This window comes from Bombus impatiens, unplaced genomic scaffold (genome assembly GCF_000188095.3).
Source record: "Bombus impatiens unplaced genomic scaffold, BIMP_2.2 scf_0171, whole genome shotgun sequence".
Taxonomy (NCBI): domain Eukaryota; kingdom Metazoa; phylum Arthropoda; class Insecta; order Hymenoptera; family Apidae; genus Bombus; species Bombus impatiens.
In genome coordinates this window covers 228081-240556 of record NT_176590.1, presented here as the reverse complement: position 1 = coordinate 240556, position 12476 = coordinate 228081, and the positions used below count along the sequence as shown (strand labels likewise).

The 12476-nt window shown below is 41.0% G+C and overlaps 1 protein-coding gene across 1 annotated transcript in view; it reads left to right on the top strand.

Moving 5' to 3' along the window:
• The window catches only part of LOC100741334 (retinal homeobox protein Rx1-like), a 45739-nt gene that overhangs the window by 9208 nt on the left and 24055 nt on the right, over positions 1-12476 (top strand). The window contains exon 2 of the mRNA XM_003487613.3: positions 10949-11181. Coding sequence (XP_003487661.1) covers positions 10949-11181 — 233 coding nt within the window. The remainder of the gene's footprint in view (positions 1-10948; positions 11182-12476) is intronic.

The following is a 12476-nucleotide window of genomic DNA, read 5'->3' as shown; positions in this document are numbered from 1 at the left end:
GGCGCGCGGAGAGAACTCGAAACGAGCTGGCTACGTCAGATTAATCGATTTTACCTTGTCGAATAAAACGGTGTCGCGTGTTCGTGATATTAACCCGCTCGTTAAATAGCGCAGAACAAAATAGCGCCAAGTTCCAGTGACTAATGATCTCGGTAATATTGATTTTTAACGCGATAGAGATCGGGGAGGACCTGAAAACTTTGAAGGTACCATTTACCGTTAAGTGTAATTTGTTTCATGGCCTCAAACTTCCCTACTAATTCTTTCCTCAAGTAAAATTCCGAGCTCTCAGTTTCAATTTTTACGAAGCAACAGCATTATTGCAGCATCTGATACAATTTTATCGAATGGTTCGTACCTTTGTTATATTTTCAAAGTTACGGTAAACGAATTTCTCTTTACCGTTGATTCTTTGTTTCTCAGCATAACCGAAACCAGATACTGTTCCGAAATATGGAATATACTTGCAATGAATGGCTGATTCTTCGTATTATTTGTCGCTTACCTCTAAATATTCACATATTTAAGTTTCATTCGTCTCCAGTTATCATTATTTTATTTATTCCAATAAATATTAACTATTATTTCCACCAATATCCACTGTATATTTCCAATAACACAAAAGTATCCAAATAAGTACTTATAAACTGTAACCTATATTCATCCCTCGAAAATCTACACTTCTAACCCCTAAAAGACTCTAACAAAAGACAATCTCGCTAATCGATTTTACCTGAAAGCTTCTCGCAGAGTCGTACGGTGAACTTGCTCTTGCTCTTAAATAACACCCCCTTTCGATTTTATGATTTCATCGATTCCTCTAGCATCGCCATAGAAAGTCACAGAGTCGCGTCTCTTTCGTGAAATTTTCGTGAAATTGTCTTCTTTTTCCGGGCGTTCGTCGATCTCGTTCAAGCCGGTCGAAGACAGGGACGAGGTGATCTCGCGGGAACGTGTGAGCGAGAGAGGCGCCGATTTAACCGAATTACCGTTGGATCAAAGCTTGCGACTGGTAATTGGTGCACAGGTGTCGTCGATCAATCGTACACCGACCGTCGGGGAAGCTATTTCGCTCGGATACCGAAACGTTTCGTGATCGATAGGACGAACAGACGCGGTGCCTAGACGAATCCAATGAGACACATCATCGAGCGACGATACAGAGAGACAGAACGAGTTGATAGAGGGGGCGACAGCCTGGCGGAAACAAAGGAAGCGGAGACGCTCGACGCAGGATATACCTGTGATTTGCGCGCTGATTAGCGATTAGAAGCGATTAATCTCGAACGTTCGTGTGTAGGGTGAGAAACGATTGGGGTGACGTTGTTGAGATTTAATCGCGATTATAATTGAAAATCGCGATTATAATGGAGATAGTGGTGCTTGACTAGAGTATGAAGATCTTCGTAAGATGATTCGAGTAATTTATGTCAGAATTACCCACTAGACCCATAGTTAAAATTTATAATACGCTAATTTTGTGAAATAGTTTCTTAGGAAATAGGGTTTATCAGTGCGCTGCTATGGATTCCCCGCATGTCTCTTGTATCTCAATTTAAAGATTTAGATGAATCTTACTTCGTGCTAAATGCTTTGAACTGTCGTACGTTTCAAATTAAGTTATTCTAGATTTTCAAATTTCCTAATTAACAGACAAGAAACACGGAGAATATTGAAATTCCGAAGATGTGCGCATCGACCGCTTTTGGACGTGTCTAATGTTCGAGCTTTCCAATCAACGAAGATATCTCTTTCTTAACGTACTACTCCGCTACCGTAAAGCAACGCAAACCGTCCTGGTCAGGTCGATTCGTTTAGAAGCTCGTATATGTATGTGAGAATTCGTATTCGTGCCTGCTCGACGTCGATGGAGAGATTGTAATAAGGCTCGCATGCTGGAGAACAATTAAATTATTAGTAGGTACATTGTGCACGGCGGGGTGTTTTATTGCATGACGCATTCTGGTTCCGTCCGTTCATTCAATCGTTTCCCCACATTTTCAGTCAGATAGAAAATTTACATTCGAGGCTTTCAATTTTCAAATTGCAAAAGGTACGATTACCAATTGAAGAGGTTGCGGTAGACAGGCAACTTTAATATTTAAATTGTATTTACTTGGAAAGAAAGAATATGATTTTTGTATCTAATGATACAGGAGCTTATTATTACGAAGCTTATTATTAGTTCCTTATGAATTTATAGCACGATTGAAAAAGTGATTTGGTTTTGACCGATTTCGTGCTAGTTTTTGCTGGTTTGCTCAAATTGCTGGAAAATGAAGGTGTGTCTTTATTGCAACGGTCCCTTCAATTTATGAAATAAGATAATATTCGGAACAAAGAGCAAGGGAAAGCTTAATATTCCACGTTTATTTTCTTGGTTTAATTGCAACATCTTTGCGGTTTCTTTGAGATCGTGTTCGTAAAATACAAGACTAAAATGCACGAACGAACGCACACAACGATGATCGAGCGTCATACGATGCAGCCAGAGATATCCCAATAATAGCTGCACGCCAGCGAACAATTAAATTATTAAGTAGTAACGATAACGAGGGCCGCTTTGAATACTATTGTAATAAAGGCACAACGAATCGCAGTACTTTCGCAGGAGAAGGCAAGCAAATATCCTGCTACTTGATCTCGTCGCGTTTCTTGCACTGCATTTACAAAATCTTAGATGTAGAAACGAGTTATGGTAACGAGAACACGGAACGTGGGCAGTCTTGTAATGTTAATTCCTTTTTTGTGCATCGACACTGATGTTGCCTTTGAAATACTACTAGGAAAACATTTCTTTTTATACAAGAAACGTTATCAGTGATTTATATAGCCAAACTTGCTATATTACCATGTTTCATTATCGAACGACCGTCGATTACTCGTCGCAAATAAATTCATTTATGTAGACGCAGGAAATTCGTCAATGTATTGCGAAGAAAGCTATATAATCGAAAACTTTCTCACGATTTTACTTAGTAAAAGTACTAAAAAGTATAGTGACTTATGAACAAATTTAAGCATTTGTAAACAGCTATTACGACACTCTGTTTCGTTAGCGCTGTATGTATCTCGCGTCTATATTGGTAAAGTTTGAAACAAATCAGGAAATATATATAGAAATTTTCTATGGTAGGCGTTTAGATGCATTCGTTAAATATATAATTCACTGCTGTAGATATCTGAAAAAACCAAGTAAATTAAGACCAGTTTCCATTTCCGGTTGCGAGATTTCAACGAGATTTCGCGGCATGATGGCGTTCAATTAGGCTCACACGAGACCCCCAGTCAATTAAACAATTTCTAACTCCGGTATCGTTTCAATTAACGCACTTCGAGATGATTACCAGTTCGTTGACCCGTTTAGATGGAAATTTTATCCCCATTGCAAGAACTTGATGACAGCTTAAGAGCCTTTCGCCGGGCGTTCTTAAGACACGCTTCGTGCACGTTCTCTCTCTCCTTGCGTTCTCGCTCTCCTCTCCTCCCCTCCTTCTCTTTCTCGTCGTTCGCGTTCTCGTTGCCGCTTTGACAATTTAATAATTCGATACCGGTACGCGAATAATCGACGAACCTGATACTCTTCTCTCGCCAATCGAGAGGATCGAGAGATCATGTTCTCCATGTTTCTGCTCTCTTTTTCTCTCTCTCGACATCTGCGACGCTTTCTTCGTCCCTTACGCGCGATAAAATTCATCCCGCACGACTGCTAAAACCGTCAACCAAGTCCACAGAAAAATGATTATCCGATCAGGCTGACTTTTACTCGAATAACGGCTCTCGGCCTGGAACCAGGTTCTGCAAAGCGCTGCGTAAATTAACGATTCTGGTTCGACGGTAGCCGCGTCTGAGGTTCAGTCATTGGAAAATGCAACTACATACTTCTCGTTTGAGGAGTGTATCTAATCTGTTTATTAACTGTAACAATCGCTGCTTTGATCGTACAGAATGTCGATTTAGAAGTTTTACTTTGATATGCCATTCGTTCCGATGAATTACGATTATTTGATTGCTGACGTGCCAAAAATAACCGCGCGTCGCGTGGAAAAACAGGATAACTTTATAGAACGGGCGATTTTCGTGGGCCGATACGTGCGTCAGATTAAGGTACGCGACAGTTGACAGTGGCTTTTACGAAGAAATTTCCGTTGAAACTTTGTGCCGCGTAAAGTGGCCATTGCGTTTCGTTCCGGAGATAAAAACCGTGGCGTGGAGCCCGGCAGGAGCGAACAGAAGAAACCCACGGAGACAGGAGAAAATAAAGATCAGAGAAGATGAGCGAAAGAGAACGAGCGAAAGTATATGAGAAAGTGAGAGAGAGAGAGAGAGAGAGAGAGAGAGAGGGAGAGAGAGAGAGAGAGAGAGAGAGAGAGAGAGAGAGAGAGAGAGAGAGAGAGAGAGAGAGAGAGAGAGAGAGAGAGAGAGAGAGAGAGAGAGAGAGAGAGAGAGAGAGAGAGAGAGAGAGAGAGAGAGAGAGAGAGAGAGAGAGAGAGAGAGAGAGAGAGAGAGAGAGAGAGAGAGAGAGAGAGAGAGAGAGAGAGAGAGAGAGAGAGAGAGAGAGAGAGAGAGAGAGAGAGAGAGAGAGAGAGAGAGAGAGAGAGAGAGAGAGAGAGAGAGAGAGAGAGAGAGAGAGAGAGAGAGAGAGAGAGAGAGAGAGAGAGAGAGAGAGAGAGAGAGAGAGAGAGAGAGAGAGAGAGAGAGAGAGAGAGAGAGAGAGAGAGAGAGAGAGAGAGAGAGAGAGAGAGAGAGAGAGAGAGAGGAAGAGAGAGAGAGAGAGAGAGAGATAGGAAGAGTGAGAAAGAGAGGAGAGCAGGGGACCAGTGACGGTCCACGAGAAGACAAATTCTGTAATCCTCTTTGGTCGGCGAGCTAAGCCCTCTGTGTGACGGCATACCATCTTCTTTCTCTTATTTCCTCGTCTCGTTTTGCTTTTCCTTGTCTTACCCCTGTCCTCCCACGCCGATCAAGGAAATTAGATTTCGAATCGACAGCCGTGCCTAAGTATAAACGACGAGGAGACATCGCCGAACGAGGAGGAAACAGGAATTCACAGCAGACAAACCGAGGCAGAAAGATATCGACTTTTTGCTCGAAAAAAGAATCGTTGTCCTATAGTAGTAAGATCGATGACCATACCGATCGTTGCTCGATTTTACTTCATTTGGTTGGTTGGAAAATTAGCAGTCGGGTAAACAGCGTTAAGTGATATTTAATTAGCCGACAAGAGGTACACGAGTTGAAATGATACACAGAAAGAGAGAGAGAGAGAATGTCTAGCTGGATATTTGAATTTCGCGGAACGAGAGAGCTGTCTCGTCCCAGTTCTTGCGCGAACCGAAATCTCTTCTCAAACTGTCAAACTGTCACGACGGATTCATTAATCCGCTGTCAATCGTTTATCAAACGCGACCACGATTTCAAGGGAATGAAATTCGTTTCGTGGATTGAAAAGCTATACGAGATAACGATTATTAATGCGCTTGATGAAATCCAAACTTTCGCGCCACAAATAAAGACTGATGGCTTAATATTTATCGAAATAGTCGGTTTACTCTCGCAATCGTAACTGAGATTATTTCGTCACTTTGAAATTTTTAACCTGGAAACCAAATAAAATCTTGCTTCTCGCGATCAATCGTTTGATCTAAACGATTGCAAACGATCTAGGGATAAAAAGAAGAAAGGAAATAACGAAGGTATTCGCGTTGGTATTCCAAATTCGGGGGAGAAACAAGATTGTATCATGTCAGTGTAAAGCGGTTCTAGTCCATTCCAGCTACTTAAGAGATTGACACGAGAAGATAGTATAATGGACGAAGTGGTCGAGGAATTGTAGCCTCCTCCTGAATCGAGCACCGGCTCTAATGGGCCAACACTGATGGTTGATAAATTTCAAAACGCCACGGGCCACCATTCGATTCTTCTGCCGGGACCTGCACCTATAGAGTCGATTAAGAGGGATAATAAAATCACGTGAATATATTCGTCCACATTGTTATATCTATACGAACGCTGACATAAACATATTCTTCGTAAATATCGTTTTTTAACCCATTTAAGATCGTATACATACGTCATGCACTGTCTACCCAATCTGACCGATAACGTGCTGTATGCGTCACGTGAAGCAATTTGCGTTATCGTTATCGGCTAATATTAAAATAGCGGTTAAAAAAATAACGTTATGTACAAATAACGTTATTGGTTCGAAGATAAAGAAGACAAAGAGTAAATGAGCGATCCACAGTCAGAACTAAACCAGAAACGAGTGAATCGAATGAATTTCCGAGGACTCCTCTGTAGAAATTAATTTCGATTAATTTAAATATTCGGCAAAAATATAAAAATCAAAGATAAGCGATATCGATTCCAAAGTAGGTAGGAAATCAATGATTAAGAGTGAAATTTGCTCGAAATAACGGTATCAATTATGAACCTAAAATTAGACAGGGAAAACTTCCGGTTCGCGACACGGTGTCGCCTTTAATCGAGGAAAATTCGAGCCACTTGGTGGGATATATACCGGGTGCTCTCGATATAACGGCGTAACACGCGGTAACAGCGACGGCGCGGCGACGCTCTGCACCTGCACCTCGCAGAATTTAATCACGATGGTTACTCTGTCCGACCGAAACCAATTATTGCGCAGACGTACTCACACACGCGCTTACACTGCCTGTGATGCGGACATTCTCTACGCACCTATATAAATCTCCGTATCCCCGAATGGATATAATGTACCGCATTAATTTCCCTCTGAACGCATGCGATTCCGTGTTTGTCGCCCACCAAAATGTCCGACCACCGGCTATGTTACTCTATTACTGGCAGACATCACTACTAATTCGTTCAACGTTTAGAAACTTTGTGATTTTCACTGAATGATGAAAATGGAAATTGTAAATAATTTTAAACACAAAATTTTCCGGGAGTGTATTATCGCAGAGCTACAGCATACGGTATTTTATTATATGAAACTTTGTTTTTCTGCATTCATTGTCGAGACCAGAAAATACTTCGTATCGTTTCGGGGAAAAAATTTAAAAAATTATCAATTTTAAGATAGCTGGAAAAATTACATTCAAGCGTGATATATTTTCTGAAATAAAAGTGTCATTAGACTTAACGAAATTATATTGTTTAACAAAAAGAAGGGGTTAGGTTTATAAAGTGTACCTATATTTTAATAAAAAGAACTCCGAAGATTGAATCATAAAAGAAAACAATCTTTTCCTTGTTAAGTGGCTAGACTACCAATTTTCTATTGCAAACGTCATATTTTAAAGCGGAAAATCACTTTTCCCACTCAAATTACCAGAAGTATCGTAGTAAGAACGATCGGTAAACGCAATTTATATTTGTACGTCGTGTAAATACAAAACGCTATTTATCCTCCATAGAATACAAAGATTTGACCTCTTATTAATTACGAAAGCAAAGAAAGCTTCTGTTCCATCGATTCCATTCGAGATAAAAATGCAAAGTTCAAGCGAAACCTGTGCACTTAAACTTCGTGATTACCCAGGCAGCCTGTGAATTCAACCTTCGGAAGCTTTCACCTCTTCCATAGCACGACGTCATCGTTTAACCTCTATCCGCAGCATTCTCAGTTCCCTTTCATCGCTCTGCTGTGTGCGGCGGTGGAGCAGGTCGCATCCTAAAACAGAAGTTGCTCGCCGTAGCTTAGACAGTTCAGGAGTAGAGAGCCTGGAGGAAGAAGGGTGCGCAGTTCTGTCTGGTAGCATGGACGGAGGAAAAGGGTGGTGGGCGAAGGTGGGCCCGGGGCGAAGGAGAACGATGGTGTTGGCACTCTCGGGGGCCATTATTGATTGTTGTTGATAATTAGCCGGTACAGGCGCGTCAATCACGAGGCAAGGCGAGGTTATTAGGCTGTTGGTTAGCACCGGCCCGATGGCACACGTACACACACGAATGCACACACGCCGTCACGCACAGGATACGTTGTACACGACGTGCACAGGTGTCCGTTCCTCTGTGTGTAGGCGTATGCAGGATGCCGTGTGTTTGTGCGTGGCTACGTTACGTGTATGCATCTGTGTGCGCGCCGCCATTGAGCCACCCGATTACCCCCCACAATTCGATCTAATGCGCTACGCTGCGATGCGAGAGAAGGTTAATTATGCAGTTAATGAGAGGCTGAATATATATACCCTACGGGGTGTCGGGATGGTCCCGGCGAAAAGAGGATCATTTGGATCCCGTTCCAGCTCGATTGTTGAATTTGGTTATGGTCGAAGAACGCCGGAAAACGGTGCTCCATTCCCTTCCCGTTTTAAATTAATCGCGTTACAACGTTCGAGGTCGGTGTTTAAACGCCTGGCACAGTCGGCGAAAACTCGGTGCTTTTTGATTGCCTCGAAATTGATATGGAACCCGCGTTCGCGTTTTATGTTTGCGTACAAAAGCGATAGGTATAAATATGCATATGAAACGACGAGACCGGGGCTGACTCGGCCCTCGAGTGAATTTCGGTGCAGTGGTAGCAACGTAGAACGGTGGGTATAGAGTGTAGAGTTTGGTTGACGAAAATGTCTATTCGCCACCAGTGGCCGCGAGTACACTCGTTCGAACGAGGCGTGTGCTTCCGCGCAATCAATTTCTTCCTCGATAACGGCGCTCGTGTTGCTGGATACTATAATAAGGACGGATAATGCGGGAGATGGCGGTAATTTGCAGCGAAAAGGAGCATGTAATAGTTTGTCGGAAGTGCAGGTTACGCGGTTACGTGTTATAACTTGTTTAGCGACGACGAAATGTCGTCGAGCGAGACGCGAGCTACTCGAGTAACGGTAGAGATTTTATGGGTTATCAAATTGAAAAAGATTGACATAAAACTCTGCTGAAAATTAACCTCTTGGAAAAGACGCGTTAATTGGTTATTGTTTCTTTCTTTCTTTCTCCTTAATCGGAGCACGTTGGACGACCGTCAAAGAACCGACGCGCTGCGCAAAACAACGAAAATCCTGGTTTTCCCTTTTTGCAGGTGACCTCTTAATTTCCGTTGCGCTGCGTTGAACATCGCGCCGAGCAAATTGCGTCGAAGCGTTGATTTCTACGGATAAATTGCCGTATTGTGCGTCACGGAATTTACCGACACGTGTATCCTCGTGTCTCGATGTTGAACGCCGCTTTCGATTGCCCAATATGTCCCGATAACGAGCCCTATTATCGTCAATTAATTATATTCCCGCGTAAAACTTATCGGTTTCCCTAAATACTCTAATCTGGGATAAGGCTGGTATTTTTCTTTTTTTAAATTCCTATCTCTTAAAGATATTGTCCGTGACAAATAAAATTGTCGCGATAAGTACGATATCGTAACTCGTAAATTTCCCTTTCTCCAGTTGCTCCTTTCACGATAGCGCGTTACAGCGGAATATACTAAGCTTGTCGTAAAATAACTGTACTCGCTGGTGAAACGACAGATAAGCTACGTTTCATTTAATACAGCAGCCTGCAAATGCAATCTGGCTTGCGATCTTTAGCCTGCCACCCGGTATATAAACGCGCGCGTCGATCCACGTTGGCGTACAACATTTGCAAAAGCGACAAGCTTTTATGAACGGTGTGATTCTCGCGGAAATCTTGTCTCGTCCACTGAACTTTCGAATGCTGCTTCTATAAAAAGAACAAGGACACGCGAGAGCGACTTATTATAACGTCATTTTGATACAATCCATTAACGTTCGATTAGCGGAACTTTTGATTTCGGACAGATTCGAAATTGCTCGTTTAGTAAACTCATTACGATCTCGTAAATATTGAAACGGATAATTAATTGTTCGCGTAAGATTCAGGGAAATACAGTTGCAATTTGTCGCACGTTCGCGTTCAATCCATTAGAGATATTGTAATAATTACGAATTCGTGTAAATCAATAAGCGTCGATAATCAGGCAATCGAAAACGTTAGTAAAATGAAATAATTCCGCAGCAAAAGTGGAATTGCCAAGCCCTTTCAAATGATTTGTCTTACACGACTTTTGCCTATGTTAATGTAAAAACGTGACATCATTAAGTCGATACGATTTCTACGAATGATCTCCGTTGCAAGAAATCGTAGATGATTAAAGTCAAGGTCTGCGGCCTACTTACGTCCTTGATGAAATTAAATGGCAATGAACTATCTTCAAAACCCAAACAAACTGGATCGTTCCAAAGTTCATTTTCTTTATCGCTTTTTAATATTTGCAAAACAGACAGGAATAGAAAGCGATAGAAGATGAATATTCGAATAGATATGCTAGAAGTAATTTAATGAATAAAACTATCAAATGTTTCAAGAGATTACATACGGTTCCACAGTAATGATAAGAATGTAGACATTAGCAGTTATGACTTATTATCATAAAATAATCAATAATTCAAATTTAAAATCAAGAAAACGAATTAATATCAAAGTAATATCAATAATAAAAAATATTCGATGACCTAAATGTCTCGCAATTTTTGAACGAAAAGGTTTATTTTTCTTTCGTGTATTTTTATTAGTTTAGTTGAACAGATATTTAGATTTTTTGAAACTAAAAATCACTTAAACTGTGTTCTAACGAACTGAGGATTTAAGCTGATTAATTTGATACCGTTTATCACAAATCTAAATTGTCATATTTGCGATAATATCAAATATATGTTTAAACTTACTGTACATATAAACAATTATTATTTGCAACTCTTGTCTAGTCTATCAAGAGTTTGAAATGCGAGAAATTCCTACGGAAATCTCAAAGTCGAAAGGTGCACGCGAACGCGAAAAATCGAGCACGATCCAACTCCGAGTGATGAGCGTTACAACACTTGTAATAGCTAGCATTATACGCGCATAATAGAGGTAATAGCCGAGACTGGGATAAATCGATCACCATTACCGTACCTATTAACCGTAACGACCGTTTCCGAGGAGACCTGACCACTCCCGTGGGTTCCAGGTGAGAACAGCTGCAATTCCACCGGCGGTGGCAGCGACGAGGAACTCGGAGCAGGCTGCGGGGACGATTTGAACGGGAACGGTGGCAAGAAGAAGCATCGTCGAAACAGGACGACCTTCACCACTTACCAGCTGCACGAGCTCGAGAGAGCCTTCGAGAAGTCTCATTATCCGGACGTGTACTCCAGGGAGGAGCTCGCTATGAAAGTCAATCTTCCGGAAGTGCGCGTCCAGGTGAGTTAAAACGCGAGTTAATTCGTGTGCACGAGGATACCTAGTACTTATCTCCAGAACTACCGATTATACATTAGAGTATAAAATGTACACCAAAGAAATCCGAACGAGAGAACGTATATATAGTGTGTATAATGGCAAGAAAAAATCAAGCCTTCGTTAATACAAATACTCTGCTTAAAATCGGACAAATCCATGCAAATGTATCGTTGCATATATAACAATTTTTGAAGAAACATTATGATTTGCTAATATCGATGATCAATTGGTCGTTTTGAACTTAGAAGCTTAGAAACATTAGAAACTTGGAAAGTCGCTTGGAAAGTAAGAAATTTAGAAAGTGGAATGTGTATATTGAGATTTTGAACGGAACGATAGGACGTAGGAAGGTTTTACCGTCTGTGATCGCAGATCTAAAATTTATCCTATAATTTGCAATCTGTTTTGAACAATTTTAATTGCTCTTTCATCTTATAAAAAGTAATCCTGTTATTAAATAGTGTGCATAGACATAACTTCACGAAGTTTCGAGAATTAACTGCGCAAAGGCGAAGGCGGGTTCGTTTGGAATCGGAGATCCTGTCGGTGGATCAGCGATTAGGAAGAATAATTGTCTGAAATCGCGTTGTTAATCGGCATACAGCGAGAGATCGTTTTCTCGCGGGTAAAACGAATATTCATACATTTTTAAATAATCACCCGACCGCGGAGTCACGCGACTAACGAGGTATTAACTCGTTAACCCTCACGACACCGGCGCGCGATCCTGTTACCTTAACGATTTCACGAAAAAAGAAGGGAGGGAATAAACGAACGGTCAGAAAGGCATCGTACTGTGCTGCCATAACTTCCAACGATGTTTATTAAACAACCACCGTCTCTGTTACCTCGCTCTTTTATCGAAAACCAAAGCAAAAAAAAAAAAAAAACAAAATGAAAAAAACAACGGTCTCTGATCCAATGTTTTTCTTTACCTTTACAGCCTGGAAAAAAACGTCACTCGAAAAAGAAAACGAGACAAAAAGAACTTCTCTTCAACAGGGATTATTGTACGAAAACATAACAAACAATTTTCTAATTCGTTCGATCCGAACTGTTTTACACGATAATTTATTAATTAATAATGCCACAGAGTTGACAAATTATAGGTTAATATCTATTTAGTAAGTGAAATAATCTCTTCTTAAGTTTTATTCTTTTAGTCGTGTTGATGAAACTTTGCATAAATATTTGCAATCGACTTGCAATCTTCTCCTTCGCAATCTTATATCAAATACAACAATTAGAGGCTTTAT